A 14,874-nucleotide genomic window follows, 5' to 3' on the forward strand; every position below is an offset into this window, starting at 1 on the left:
GTCAACCTGCGACACTCCCTCTGGAAACAAAGGCTCCCCATTTTGTTCACACCACTAGGCCCAGCCCCACCTTCGGACCTCAGACTGGCTGCCAACCGACAGAGAGGACCTTCTCGCGGTGGGGTCCTAAAGGGGGAGGGATGTTTTAGTGCTGTCTGAGGCCATGGGGGAATCATCAATAGATTTCCTTGTGGGCTTCGTGGAGTGCAAACTCCCTTACTGAGTGAGGGGCGGCCCATCTGACAGGGAGTGAGGGGCAGCGGAGTTAAAAGCCGTTGGTTTACTCTGAGCCAGTATTCTGTAAATCCTCGGAGATTTGACTTGCTGCGAGCCAAAGGCCCATTCTGGTGTTATAATAAAAAGGCCTTAGGTGATGGAGGCTGGTCTTGGGGAATTATCATAGTAAGCAGGAGGTAAAAGGTTATGGGTGGGTCAGCAGGAATGTGGGTTTGAGCTTACTATCAGATCAGCCGTGATCATATTGACTGGTGGAGCAGGATCGAAGGGCCGAATGGTCCTATTTTACTGTCCCTGTTTCCTCTGGATAGCCTGCCGGTTTGGACAGACTGAACGAGGAAAGGTTCGGCTGCTTTGGGAGTATCGGTGTGGACGTTGCCTTTGCTCCTAGGTTTGTAGGGGATTTTCACAGTAACTTCATTGCAGTGTTAATGTCAGCCTACTTGTGACACTAATAAAAGAAACTGTACAATGTTAGTTGTGTGTGTGTGTGAACGACCAGGGCATCACAATCCGGGAAGGCCGCAACACAAACTCATTAATCACCCATGGCTTGTGTTGGTGAAGTTAGTAACACGGGTTTTATTAAAGTCCCTGTGCAAGTAATATCTACCTTTCATCAAATTACTTTAACTCTCAATATTTCAACAGAACATTCACACTCAGACCATCTATTCACAGAATTCTTAATTGTTTTGGGAAACAGCAACTTCGTGAATCCATTGAGACTCGGCTGCCAAATGCAACAGGGTTGGAGTAAAGTCATGTATCTGCATGAAAAACCCACTCTGCGTTGTGGAATAAAATTTGATTGTGTGAACTCTTGGTAGTATTTGCATAGAAGAATACATAATATTTGCATACTTGAATATGCAATATATTCATACCTCTGATTATGTATTAATTGCGTGCATAAATATGTCAAATTGGAATACATGAATATATCATAATCTCATGAATACATAATTGCAGACACAAACCATGCAGATGTAGCGATCACCGACAGATGCAATATTTGCACATGCCCGTATAATAGAAATCATACATCATATTTACATGCATAAATACAGAATATTTGTATACTAAGTGTAATATCTGCTCACATGTATTTGCGTACATGACATTAATTGGAGACATGTTATTCACATAGACAAACAAGTTATATTTGTACAGAGACATTCAAAATATGAATATATGTCATGGAAATTGCCATGGGGGATTTTGAAACTGCAGTTATCCTGTTTTTTTTTAAAATCTGAATCATTTGCATGCATTCTCTTTGTGAATTTGTGCTATATTCCATACCTGGAATGGGTTTATCTCGGTTAGTACTGGGAGCTCAGTAAGTTGGGATTTGTACTTGTGTCCTAGTGTAAATGTACCCCATATATTACCTGTTCAGGTAAAGATTCTCTACAAAGACACCAACTGCTAACCCAGACCCTCAACTCTTTGAAGATTGAGTTAAGATTTAGCTACATTGTGGCTTAAATTTAATTTGAATTCCAGAGATTGATTAGTCCTCTGTTTCTATTACCTTCCATCCAATACCATGGACAGGTTGGGCTGAAGGGCCTGTTTCCGTGCTGTAAACCTCTATGACACTGTGAGCCGGGGAGCTGGCTCCCTGATCCTGCTCTGGGATGTGAGGGTGTGGTTCAGCAGGAACAATAATGAGCTTTTCTTGGTGAACCCAGGATCTGAACTTGGTGCAAAAACCAGATCACAGGATTGTTACAGCACAGAGGGAGGCCATTTGGCCCATTGTGCCTGCACCTTCTCTCCTAGAATAACAGCAGAAGTATTCCGAATGCTCCACTCAAATTCGGACTGAGACATCACACGGTGCAAAAGTTCAGGGGGTCATTAACCAATGTATAGTTGGAATCAATGGGTGCTTTTCTGGTTGGCAGTTGGTGACTAGTGGAGTGCCGCAGGGATCGGTGCTGGGGCCTCAACTGTTTACCATATACATAGACGATCTGGAGGAGGGGGGTGAGTGTAGGGTGACGAAATCTGCTGATGACACGAAGATGAGTGGAAAAGCAAATTGCGTGGAGGGTGTGGAAAGTCTGCAGAGAGATCTGGATAGGCTGAGCGAGTGGGCGAGGACCTGGCAGATGGAGTATAATGTTAGCATATGTGAGGTTATCTACTTTGGCAGAAATAATAGTAGGAGGGATTATTATTTAAAGGGTGAAAAGCTGCAGCATGCTACAGTGCAGAGGGACCTGGGGGTCCTTGTGCACGAATGGCAAAAACCCAGTCTGCAGGTGCAGCAGGTGATCAAGAAAGCGAATGGAATGTTGGCCTTTATAGAGAGGGGGATAGAATATAAAAGCAGGGAGGTCTTGCTGCAACTGTACAGGGTACTGGTGAGGCCGCAGCTGGAGTACTGTGTGCAGTTTTGGTCCTCTTATTTGCGAAAGGATATACTGGCCTTGGAGGGAGTACAGAGAAGATTCACCAGGCTGATACTGGAGATGAGGGGGTTAGCTTATGAGGAGAGATTAAATAGACTGGGCCTGTACTGGTTGGAGTTTAGAAGGCTGAGGGGGGACCTTATAGAGACTTACAAGATAATGAAGGGGCTAGATAGGGTAGAGGTAGAGAGATTATTTCCACTTAGAAAGGAAACCAGAACTAGAGAGCACAGCCTCAAAATAAGGGGGAGGCAGTTTAGAACAGAGTTGAGGAGGAACTTCTTCACTCAAAGTGTGATGAATCTCTGGAATTCTCTGCCCGTTGAAGTGGTGGAGGCTACCTCGTTGAATATGTTTAAGTCATGGGTAGATGGGTTTCTGACAGACAAGGGAATTAAGGGTTATGGGGAGCAGGCAGGATAGTGGAACTGATCCACTTCAGATCAGCCATGATCTTACTGAATGGTGGGGCAGGCTCGGAGGGCTAGATGACCTACTCCTGCTCCTATTTCTTATGTTCTTATGTATGGAATAATGAATTATCCCATGAGTTTTTTTAAAGGTTTTGGTGTGTGGTTGGTGCAATCTCAGTATTTATCCATGGGATAATCTTCAAATTCTGCAAATCTCACTCATCAAAAACTTGGATCAAACCTTGTGACCATCTCTAACTGACCATTCCTTTTGGAGTTGGTTTCAATTGACAATTCCTAAATATAGATGATGTGATTTGCAAATAATGATCTCCTGCTGTGTCCTGTGTTTGAAAATTAGCCCTTGCTCATAGAGTCATCTTGTTAAACTTTTGTGATTTTTTTAGAACTGATAAATGTTTAGGGAATATTGGAACCAGTGTCTAACTAAAGGGGTCCATCACAAACTGAGCTGTTCAACTATCAGGATCGAGATTGGTGGGCTGAATGGCTCCCTCTGGGATTGGTGATTCTGACAGTGCTCCCAGGTCTATTTAGGAACGACATTGCTCCAGCTGTGCTGGGCAGTTTTTCATATCACCTCATCCTCGTCAGTAGGGTAGGAACTCGCTGTCATCAGGGAGACAAAGTAACACAGTGTGGGAAATAATTATGCGATGGGATTTTCTGTGAATACTGTCTGGGAGGTGGTGGAGGGGGGCGTAGTATGCTCTGGCTATCTGATAAAGAACAGTAAGTGGGCTTTACGACTGAAAAACAGCAGTCGGATGGCAAAGTGGGTAAGTGAGAGACAACACTGCTCTCTACAACTTCCAGATTCAAATGAAAATGATTCTTTTCAGCCAGACCACACCCTGTGGATATCTATAGGCTGCTGCATTTTACCAGGATCCTTGGGAATTCCTGAATGAGTCTGGTTAGATCCATCCTGTCACCAGCCATCCTGCCCCCATCCCTCATCTTTGAAAATAATTCCAGGGTGGGATGAAGCTGGGGGTTATGCAGGCTGATGGCACAACTTTTAATTCTTGCAGACGTACCTTCTATTTTCCACACCTCCCCGCAACCCCCTTCCTCGACACCCTTCCTCCCCCACTCCAGAGCTTGGTTCCAGATTGATCTTAAATCCTGGATATCTCAGTGGCAACTTGGTCACTGATTCAACGGCAGCCCCCACAAAAGCCCCCAGCACTCGCGCCACCCCTCCTGTTGTTTCTGGTTTCTGTGTGGGTGACAAAGTGAACTCTCGACGAGGGTACCTATAAACACTAACCACCATCACCAACACCCCCCCCAAGAATGATGACTATCTCCCCCCACACGGTTAGAGGAACTGTGACAGAAACTGCGAAGTGTTTTTTGATGGTTTGGGGCAGTGTGTTGATCTGAACCTTCTCTAGTTTTCGGTTGGGTTTTGGTGTCTGATCACTAACTGGAATTTCTGTTTTTAGGTCGATTGTGGCATATCAGCCTGTGGGGGTTGGTTCTCACAATTTTGACGTGTCTGCAATGTTCAAGTCATTTGGATTGTTTCTGGGAATTTTCAGTGGATCGTTTGCACTCGGATCAGCCACAGGAGTGGTGACTGCACTGATATCCTTTATCTTGATTTGATTTGATTTATTATAATCACATGTATTAACATGCAGTGAAAAGTATTTTTTTTTGCATGCGATACAGACAAAACATACTGTTCATAGAGAAGGAAACAAGAGAGTGCAGAATGTAATGTTACAGTCATAACTAGGGTGTAGAGAAAGATCAACTTAATGCAAGGTAAGTCCATTCAAAATTCTGACAACAGCAGGGAAGAAGCAGTCCTTGAGTTAGTTGGTACATGACCTCAGACTTTTGTATCTTTTTCCTGAAGGAAGAAGGTGGAAGAGAGAATGTCCGGGGTGTGTGGTGACCTTAATTATGCTGGCTGCTTTGCCGAGGCAACGAGAAACGTAGACAGAATCAATGGATGGGAGGCTGGTTTGCGTGATGGATTGGGCTACGTATGCAACCTTTTGTAGTTCCTTGTGGTCTTCTGCGGAGCCGGAGCCATTCCAAACTGAAAGAATGCTTTCTGTGGTGCATCTGTAAAAGTTGGTGAGAGTCATAGCTGACATGCCAAATTTCCTCAGTCTTCTGAGAAAGTGGAGGCATTGGTGGGACAGTGTCAGCATCGGGGGACCAGGACAGGTTCTTGGTGATCTGGACACCTAAAAACTTAAAACTCTCAACTCTTTTCACTTCATCTTTGATGTAGACAAGCGCATGTTTTCCTTTACGCTTCCTGAAGTCAATGTCAATCTCCTTCATTTTGTTGACATTGAGGGAATGATTAATGTTGTCACAGGTTTACCAGATTCTTTATCTCATTCCCGTAGTCTGTCTTGTCATTGTTTGGGATTCGACCCACTACAGTGGTGTCATCAGCAAACTTGAAAATTGAATTAGAGGGGAGTTTGGCTGCATGGTCACAGGTGTATAAGGAGTATAGGAGGGGACTGAGAACACAGCCTTGTGGGGCACCGGTGTTGAGGATGATCATGGAGGAGGTGTTGTTGCTTATCCTTACTGATTGTGGTCAGCGAGTTAAAAAGTTCAGGATCCAGCCGCTGAGGTCCAGGCCACAGAGTTTGGAGATGAGTTTCGTGGGAATAATAGTATTGGACTCTGACATAGGTGTCCTTGTTATCTAGATGTTCCAGGGTTGAGTGCAGGGCCAGGGAGATGGTGTCTGCTGTAGACCTGTTGCAGCGGTAGGCAAACTGTAGTGGATCCAGGCAATCTGGGAGGTTGGAATTGATAGGTGCCATGACTAACCTTTCAAAGCACTTCATAATGATGGATGTCAGAGCTACTGGCTAATAGTCATTATGGCACGCTGCTTGGTTTTTCTTAGGTACCTGGATGATGGTCGTCGTCTTGAAGCAGATAGGGAGCTCAGATTGTTGTAAAGAGAGGTTAAAGATATCTGCGAATACCTCCACCAGCTGATCCATGCAGGATTTGAATGTATGCCCCGGCACCCCATCCGGGCCAGTTGCTTTCTATGGGTTGACCTTTGAGAAAGCTGCTCTGACGTCTGCAGTAGTGACCCCAGATACAGATTCATCCAGGGTTTCCAGGGTGGAAGGCATTCTCTCGATGACCTCTTGTTCAAAACAGGCGTAGAATGCAGTGAGCTCATTAGGGAGGGTGCGTTGGAGCTGGCGATTTTACATGCCTTCACCTTGCATGTTATATCTTGCAGATCTTGCCATAGTCAGCGGGGTCAGTGTGGCTAGCCTGGGACTCTAACTTGGTCTGGTATTGTCTTTTGGCATCTTTGATGGATCTCCTTAGATCGTACCTTCAGTTTCTCCCTGTTCTTACCCGTTCCTCACTGCCTCCACTGGGTCCAGCTCACTAGAAAGACAGCGAACAATATCCTGCATCATCCAATGAATACACTCAGATCTGTACCAGTGCTCTGCCAGTAACAGCCTCATTCAGGGGTTGGAGCAGATAAAAATTGAATCGCTCCTGTCACTGATTGAGAATAACCACAAAGTTCATTACCATCAATTAGGTGCTTTTAGTCTAGTCACTCTTATAATCCAGGAAAGCTAGAATGGCAATCGCAGACAGTACTGAGGGAGTGCTGCGCTGTCAAGGGTCAGGACTGACAGACTGGCGCACTGTCAGAGGGTCAGTGCTGAGGGAGTGCCGCACTGTCAGAGGGTCAGTACTGAGGGAGTGCCGTACTGTCAGAGGGACAGTACTGAGAGAGTGCCGCACTGTCAGAGGGTCAGTATTGAGGGAATGCTTCCCTCTTGGTTCAAAGCCTCGGTGAGCAGTCAATTCTGGGTTGAGCCTTGGGAAAAAAACTAACATATTTAGAGACAAAGAAACAAAACATTTAAACCATACACCGAGACCCCTTCAGCAAAATGTGTGTCGGGGAAGCAGGGTGACTAGAAATGTACACTGTGTAGAACCCAGAATCCTGCCTGAGATCCTGGAGTGATCCCTGGGTGTGTCCCACCCCCTGTCTGGGGTCCCTGGGTGTGTCCCACTCCCTGTCTGGGGTCCCTGGGTGTGTCCCACTCCCTGTCTGGGGTCCCTGGGTGTGTCCCACTCCCTGTCTGGGGTCCCTGGGTGTGTCCCACTCCCTGTCTGGGGTCCCTGGGTGTGTCCCACTCCCTGTCTGGGGTCCCTGGGTGTGTCCCACTCCCTGTCTGGGGTCCCTGGGTGTGTCCCACTCCCTGTCTGGGGTCCCTGGGTGTGTCCCACTCCCTGTCTGGGGTCCCTGGGTGTGTCCCACTCCCTGTCTGGGGTCCCTGGGTGTGTCCCACTCCCTGTCTGGGGTCCCTGGGTGTGTCCCACTCCCTGTCTGGGGGTCCCTGGGTGTGTCCCACTCCCTGTCTGGGGTCCCTGGGTGTGTCCCACTCCCTGTCTGGGGGTCCCTGGGTGCGTCCCACTCCCTGTCTGGGGTCCCTGGGTGCGTCCCACTCCCTGTCTGGGGGTCCCTGGGTGCGTCCCACTCCCTGTCTGGGGGTCCCTGGGTGCGTCCCACTCCCTGTCTGGGGGTCCCTGGGTGCGTCCCACTCCCTGTCTGGGGGTCCCTGGGTGCGTCCCACTCCCTGTCTGGGGGTCCCTGGGTGCGTCCCACTCCCTGTCTGGGGTCCCTGGGTGCGTCCCACTCCCTGTCTGGGGTCCCTGGGTGCGTCCCACCCCCTGTCTGGGGTCCCTGGGTGCGTCCCACCCCCTGTCTGGGGTCCCTGGGTGCGTCCCACCCCCTGTCTGGGGTCCCTGGGTGCGTCCCACCCCCTGTCTCTGTCTATTTGATCTTAACCTGAGTACGTTACAAAATTCACAAAATTAAGAGACTTCCAGTTACTGGAGACGGCTCTTTTCTTCCTGATGTCGTGGAGCACCTTTCTGCTGGCTGAAGCATGTGGCTTTACAGGTAAGCAATTATAACACAGTCTTAAAACATTATCATGAAGGATTCACTCTCTAAGTGTATGGCACAGGAGTTAGACTCGAGCTGTATTGTCAGTACAGGCAGCCTGTACAGTTTCACAGTGTGTGTGGATCTGAGTGTGTGTGTGTGAGTAGAACCATTACAGAACGTGGCCATTCGGCCTATCTTGTCCGTGGTGACTCTCCTTAAGGAACAATACCCCATCTTCTCCCCATATTCCTGCACATTCCTTTTTTTTTCAGACATTTGTAAAAAGTAGAAATATTTATAGCACAGAAGGAGCCCATCTCTCCACTGGCCAAACTCATCCTCTTTTCTGCTACATGGTTACGGCACGAGAGGTGAATAACCAGGCATCTTTCAAAGGAGTTGAGGGTTTCTACCTCTTCTGCCATTCCAGTGTGAGTGCCAGATCCTCTCAAACCTCTGGGTGAAAAGCTTTTCCCTTTGAATCTTTCTACCAGTCAATTTAAATCAATCACTCCTAGTCGCTGATCTCTCTGCTAACTGAAATAGATCTTTCCCACTCACTCTATCCGGGCTCCCCATTGTTTTATACATCTCCAGAAAATTCCCCCTCAGCCTCCTCAGTTCCTTTATAAATCTCCTGATCATTCCCCCTACGTTTATGTCTGAATTAGCACCAAGGGCAGGGACCCTAGAACTGTGGTGTGCAGAACCCCTCCATGGAAACAGTCTTCCGGTTCCAAAAACACCCATCAGCATTTACTCTGTTTCCTGCCACACGCAGCACGGTGGTACAGTGCTTCACACTGCCTCCTCACAGTGCCAGGGATCCAGGTTCAATTCCCGGTTTTTATTTCTAAACTGCCATTGAACCAATTCTGTACCCAGCTTGCTGCATTCCCCAAGATCCCAGGGGATTTTTTTTTTAATCAATCTGCAATGTAGGACATCGCCAAAAGTCTTCCTAAAATTCATGTAGATTGCATCAATTGCACTACCCTCAATCAAATATTGATTCTAGGTTTGAAGGGGCTGTTGTATGAGGAGCAGTTGAGTAGCTTGATTTGTACTCGCTGGGGTGCAGAAGAATGAGGGGGGATTTGATTGAAGTATATAAAATACTTAATGGGATTGATAAAGTAAATATTAACCAAACGTTCCCCCTTCTAGACAGGACAAGAGGTCATAGTTGTAGAGTAAGAGGGAAGAGATTCAAGACAGAGATAAGGAGAAGCTACTTCTCACAGGGTTGTGAATCTATGGAACTCACTGGCCCAGAGTGCAGTGGATGCAGAATCAATCAATGGATTCAAGAATAGATAAATATTTGATCAAAAGCAGGATAAAAGGCTGTGGGGAAACGGCAGGAAAGTGGAGTTAGGATGAGATGGCGATCAGCCATGATCATATCGAATGGCAGAGCGGGTTCAAACGGCTGAATGGCCTTCGCTTGTTCCTAGTTGCTTTGTTCCTAATCCTCCTCGTTAGTTAGACATGACCTTTCCTTAATAAATCCATGCCAACTGTCCTTAATTAATCCGTGCCTCAGTGACAGTTTGTCCTGTCTCTCAGGATTGCTTCCAATAGCATGCTCAATAGACTGAGTGGCCTGTAATTGTTTGAATTCTGATCACTGCTGCTGAAATGCTCCCCTACAGCCAGTCCTTCCACTTGTCCAGCTTTGATTTCCAAAATAAAGTCTAGAATCACACTGTTTCTTGTTGGACTTACTACAAATTGGTTAAAAACGTTCTCCTGAATGTAGCTCAAGAATCCTGTTCCCTCCATTTCTGTCCGACTGAAGCTGTCCCAGTTTATATTGGAGTGGACCTTCAGTGGGACTGTGGTTAGTTTAATCAGTCTTTTATGCAATTGTTTTGTTGTGCATCACTGTAAGCCTCATGATTTCCTGAGGAGCTCAGAATGACTTGTGTTCGGTCTGAAGTGAGACTTTGTGAGTATCAAAAGATGGATCGGACTGGGCTTTGATGGAGAGGTGGGTGGGAGAAAACTTGTGTGGAACAGAGATACGAGAAGGGGCCGAATGGCCACAGAAACCAGGGGAAAAGGCTGCTAATGGCTGTTCATAGAGAGAATAGAAGGAGTGAACGGCCAAATGGCAGAGAAGCTGAAATCAGAGGGTAGGCTTTGACAGATGAAGACTTGGGAGTGGAATGGGTGAGAGAGAGATAAAATTTAGAAGAAAGGGAGAGAAAAGGTAAGGAAATGGGGGATAAAGTAGGGGCAAAGGGAGGGAGAAAAATGAAGAAAGACAATGAAGAAATAAAAGGTAGAGAACAGTAAAGAAATTAAATAAAATGAAAACAATCGGGTCAAGGTGGGATATTAGCTCTACCTGCTGAGATTTTTCAGCATTTTCTCTTTTGGGTTCAAGGGACTGACTGGCCTCTTTCTGTGCTGGAACGACCAGTGATATATCAGTCTCTGTAGCCTTCAAAATAGGGAGCGCCTGAATTATATTATTTTGTGTTGTGGAATTTGAAACTGGATTTAAATCAAATTGTATTTCTGTTTATGCCAACATCCTGTTTTGGAAAGTGGATTTTAATCATTTAATAAAATAAAAATGAAAGACTCCTCTTTCTTGCTGTTTTCCAGGAGTTGTGGCTGTCCTATTCTGCGGGATCACGCAGGCTCACTATACCTACAATAACCTGTCTCCTGAGTCCAGGATCCGCACCAAGCAGGTCAGACTTTGCTATTTGCAATGTGTTAATTGGAGATTGAGGTTTAAAGAGGGGATCCAGTTACTCTGCAACTAGCAATTCCTTTTGAAACTCTTCCTCTAGTTTCTCTGTGTCAATGTTGACTCCAGAAATTGAACATTATTTATCTGTGTACATATTGATGGCTCCTTGTGATGTGTCATTTGTGGAGTAATTTCTCATTTGAATTACTTTGCTTCCTGGGTAAGTCAGCAATTGAGATTAGTTTGAGATGTTTCAGTGAAGAAGCTCCAGCACTTTCCCTGGCCATTGCGATGGATTTTAAGGTGCAGCTTCGGGCTGAGTAAGGAACATCTGAGCCTCGGTCCATCTCTCTGGACACTCATCTCTGTCTCTCTAACTTTCTCACCTTCATTCACTCTCACCATCCAGGTTAGGGGTTGCCAACTCAGATTGAAGTGGTGGGGTCATTCCTTGAACTTTTGTCACAAGACCTGCACCCCATAATGCCCCACCCCCACTGTCCTACCATTGGTCCATCTTCCACCGCCTCCTCAGGACCAATCAGAAAGGGAAGAAATCTCTGTTACAGAATTGAATTCATCCTGTCAGACACACCCACATTTCCCAATCTCCAAGATTGTTATAACCAATAAATTATATTGCTCAAAAGAAAAGGGAATGCAAGCCTTCTTTAAACATCTCTGACAGTGCAGCACTCCCTCAGTACTGACTCTCTGGCAGTGTGGCACTCGCTCAGTACTGACCCTCTGACAGTGCGGCACTCGCTCAGTACTGACCCTCTGACAGTGCGGCACTCGCTCAGTACTGACCCTCTGACAGTGCGGCACTCCCTCAGTACTGACCCTCTGACAGTGCGGCACTCGCTCAGCACTGACCCTCGGACAGTGCGGCACTCGCTCAGCACTGACCCTCGGACAGTGCGGCACTCGCTCAGCACTGACCCTCGGACAGTGCGGCACTCGCTCAGCACTGACCCTCGGACAGTGCGGCACTCGCTCAGCACTGACCCTCGGACAGTGCGGCACTCGCTCAGCACTGACCCTCGGACAGTGCGGCACTCGCTCAGCACTGACCCTCGGACAGTGCGGCACTCGCTCAGCACTGACCCTCGGACAGTGCGGCACTCGCTCAGCACTGACCCTCGGACAGTGCGGCACTCGCTCAGCACTGACCCTCGGACAGTGCGGCACTCGCTCAGCACTGACCCTCGGACAGTGCGGCACTCGCTCAGCACTGACCCTCGGACAGTGCGGCACTCGCTCAGCACTGAAGATCCAGGCGTTTTAAATCTATGTAGGCAGTGAATAGCTAAATGTGTCACCATTGATTTGAACATTTAGCGGAATTCTCTGTCTCTGAAGAATCTGCATTGCAGCCATTTATATTCATGTTTTGCTCTCTGTGTGTCTCGCTGGAGTCGATTCTCTCTGGCAGTGAAAGTGTTTTAATGAATTATGCCCCTGGCTCAAAGCCCAGGGCAAATCCTTGCTGCCCTCCCCCCTCGCTCACTGTCCCCCCCTCAAATATTTATACAAAGTCCCCCTCTCACCCCTCCTATGCCAGCCTCGTTCCTCATCTTCCATTCACAGGGTCCATTCAGTGTTTCCACGTTGACCAGACAATGAGTGTTCTGATGATTTGGTGACTATCCCAGGTACTGGTTTACAGAGAGCCACTGGGGGAGGGAAGATAAAGGAAGAACGTCAGAGTCAAACTCTTGGAATCTGAGTTTGCTGTCTTGCGGAATAACTGTTGGGAAAGTGGTGACTGCAGGAGGATTTAATTCCCAGCTCCATGCTTGAACTGATTCTTTAACTGAGACTCTGGCAGTGTTGTTTTTGATTATGTGATTACACTGATCTCATATGAATTAACATAAAAATGATGTGTTTTGTGTTTTTCAGTTATTTGAACTCCTCAATTTCTTGGCAGAAAATTTTATCTTTTCCTACATGGGATTGACTCTCTTCACGTTTGAGAGCCACGCCTTCAATCCCACATTCATCGTTGCTGCTTTTGTATCTTTTCTGATTTATCACAGTCTGATCGGGTGTTGCCATCCTGGTCTGATTAATGACAACACGAATGTGCCACCAATAATCACCTCCAGCAATAGAGATACTACATTTGACATTTATTATCAACAGGGCGGGGGAGTTAACCATTGACCAGAAACTAAATGCAAGCTAGCCAGGTAAACACAGTGGCTGCAAGAGCAGGTCAGAGGCTAGGAATCCTGTGGCGAGTGACTCACTTCCTGACTCCCCAAAGCCTATCCACCATCTAGCAGGCACAATCAGGAGTGTGATGGAACACTCTCCAATTGCCTGGATGGGTGCAGCTCCAACAACACTCAAAAAGCTTCACGCCATCCAAGACAAAACAGCTCGCTTTGATTGGCACCTCATCCACAAACATCCACTCCATCCACCACCAACACACAGTAGCAGCTGTGTGTACTCTACAAGATGCACTGTAGGAGCTCACCAAGACTCCTTAGACAACACCTTCCAAACCCACGACCACTTCCATCTATAAGAACAAGAGCAGCAGATGCCTGGAAACTCCACCACCTGGAGGTTCCCCTCTAAACCATTTAATCATCCTGGCTATCAGCCGTTCCTTCACTGTCGCTGGATCAAACTCCTGGAAATCCCTCCCTAACAGCATTGTGGGTGTACCTACGTCACATGGACTGCAGCGATTCAAGGAAGCAGCTCACCATCATCTTCTCAAAATGCTGGCTTTTTTTTATTCTTTCATGGGATGTGGGGGTCGCCAGCATTTATTGTCCATCCCGAAGTGCCCTCCGTTTCCGAGGGCTTTTGAGAGTCAGTCACATTGACTCTCGATGACCTAGCCAGTGAAAGCCACATCCCAGGGTGAATGAGTAAAACTGTGAAGTGCCTGAGTGTTTTGTTGAGAGGTGAGTCAGCCGGTTCCTAATCCCTGTATTGGTGAAGTATTGGTGATTTATTTTTAAATCTGTGATTATCTAATCCTCTGGCAATCGAAATAATCCCAATTTATAAAGTATTGTTGAGAGAATGGGTTTGTCTAAATGCTTGCTCCTGTAAATTATAAGATGAATTGATCAAAGTTTGAATGACAGGGTAATTGTCTGGGTTTTCATTACTTGTGATGTGGAGATGTCGGTGTTGGACTGGGGTAAACACAGTAAGAAGTCTCGCACCGTCAGGTTAAAGTCCAACAGGTTTATTTGGTAGCAAAATCCACTAGCTTTCGGAGCGCTGCTCCTTTGTCAGGTAAGTGGGAGTTCTGTTCACAAACAGGACATATAAAGACATAAACTCAATTTACAAAATAATGATTGGAATGTGAATCTTTACAGGTAATCAAGTCTTAAAGGTACAGACAATGTGAGTGGAGAGATGGTTAAGCACAGGCTAAAGAGATGTGTATTGTCTCCAGACAGGACAGTTAGATTTTGCAAGCCCAGGCAAGTCGTGGGGGTTACAGATAGTGTGACATGAACCAAAGATCCCGGTTGAGGCCGTCCTCGTGTGCGGTATTTAATTTTTTGTTCTTGGATTCTTCCTGGTGACCTGGTGGAAGATTGTGATTCCTCTGCATTGTAATTCCAGCTGTTCATTCCTTAATCCATTCACTTAGCTGGCTGTGTTCCTCGGGAGAGCTGCAAATATTTACCCACTTTCGTTCCTCCTGAACCTGGGTCGAAGGAAAAAGATTGGTTCCAATCTGCAGCACATGATGATGTTTGCTGGTGTGTTACAATCACTGTGTGAATTTTATCATTCAGCTACATCCAGATATGATGTATTCAAATCCTATAGTGCCAGGTGTTGAGAGAAGTGAAAGGAGCTATCACTATGGATGCTGTAATCCCGCCACAGATGGCAGGTTGGAATTACAGCATGATGTTTACGTACATTTCTGCTAGAAATTGGAATTCATAACAGGAAGATATAAAGAAGTAAGAACAGAATGTAGGACTTTAAAATGTGGACTGAGTTTCTGTCTGCATTTCCTGTTCCAATTAACCCCTTTCCCCAGACTGCACTCCAGCTCAGATCTGTCTTACCGAGAGCACCAAGGGAGAATGACTGATTTTTAAAAGTATTTTGGAGTTTTTTTTCCCTTGTGTCCACTCTGTTCTCTAC

The 14,874-nt window shown here is 46.5% G+C and overlaps 1 protein-coding gene across 1 annotated transcript in view; it reads left to right on the forward strand.

The window, feature by feature from the left end:
* The window catches only part of slc9a6a (solute carrier family 9 member A6a), a 48,109-nt gene that overhangs the window by 13,710 nt on the left and 19,525 nt on the right, over window positions 1-14,874 (forward strand). Inside the window, exons 7-11 of the mRNA XM_080187775.1 lie at window positions 4,546-4,687; window positions 7,931-8,036; window positions 10,641-10,729; window positions 12,637-12,750; window positions 14,366-14,477. Of these exons, the coding sequence (XP_080043901.1) occupies window positions 4,546-4,687; window positions 7,931-8,036; window positions 10,641-10,729; window positions 12,637-12,750; window positions 14,366-14,477 (563 nt within the window). The remainder of the gene's footprint in view (window positions 1-4,545; window positions 4,688-7,930; window positions 8,037-10,640; window positions 10,730-12,636; window positions 12,751-14,365; window positions 14,478-14,874) is intronic.

Source organism: Carcharhinus amblyrhynchos, chromosome 4 (genome assembly GCF_965287045.1).
Source record: "Carcharhinus amblyrhynchos chromosome 4, sCarAmb.v2.hapA, whole genome shotgun sequence".
Classification (NCBI taxonomy): domain Eukaryota; kingdom Metazoa; phylum Chordata; class Chondrichthyes; order Carcharhiniformes; family Carcharhinidae; genus Carcharhinus; species Carcharhinus amblyrhynchos.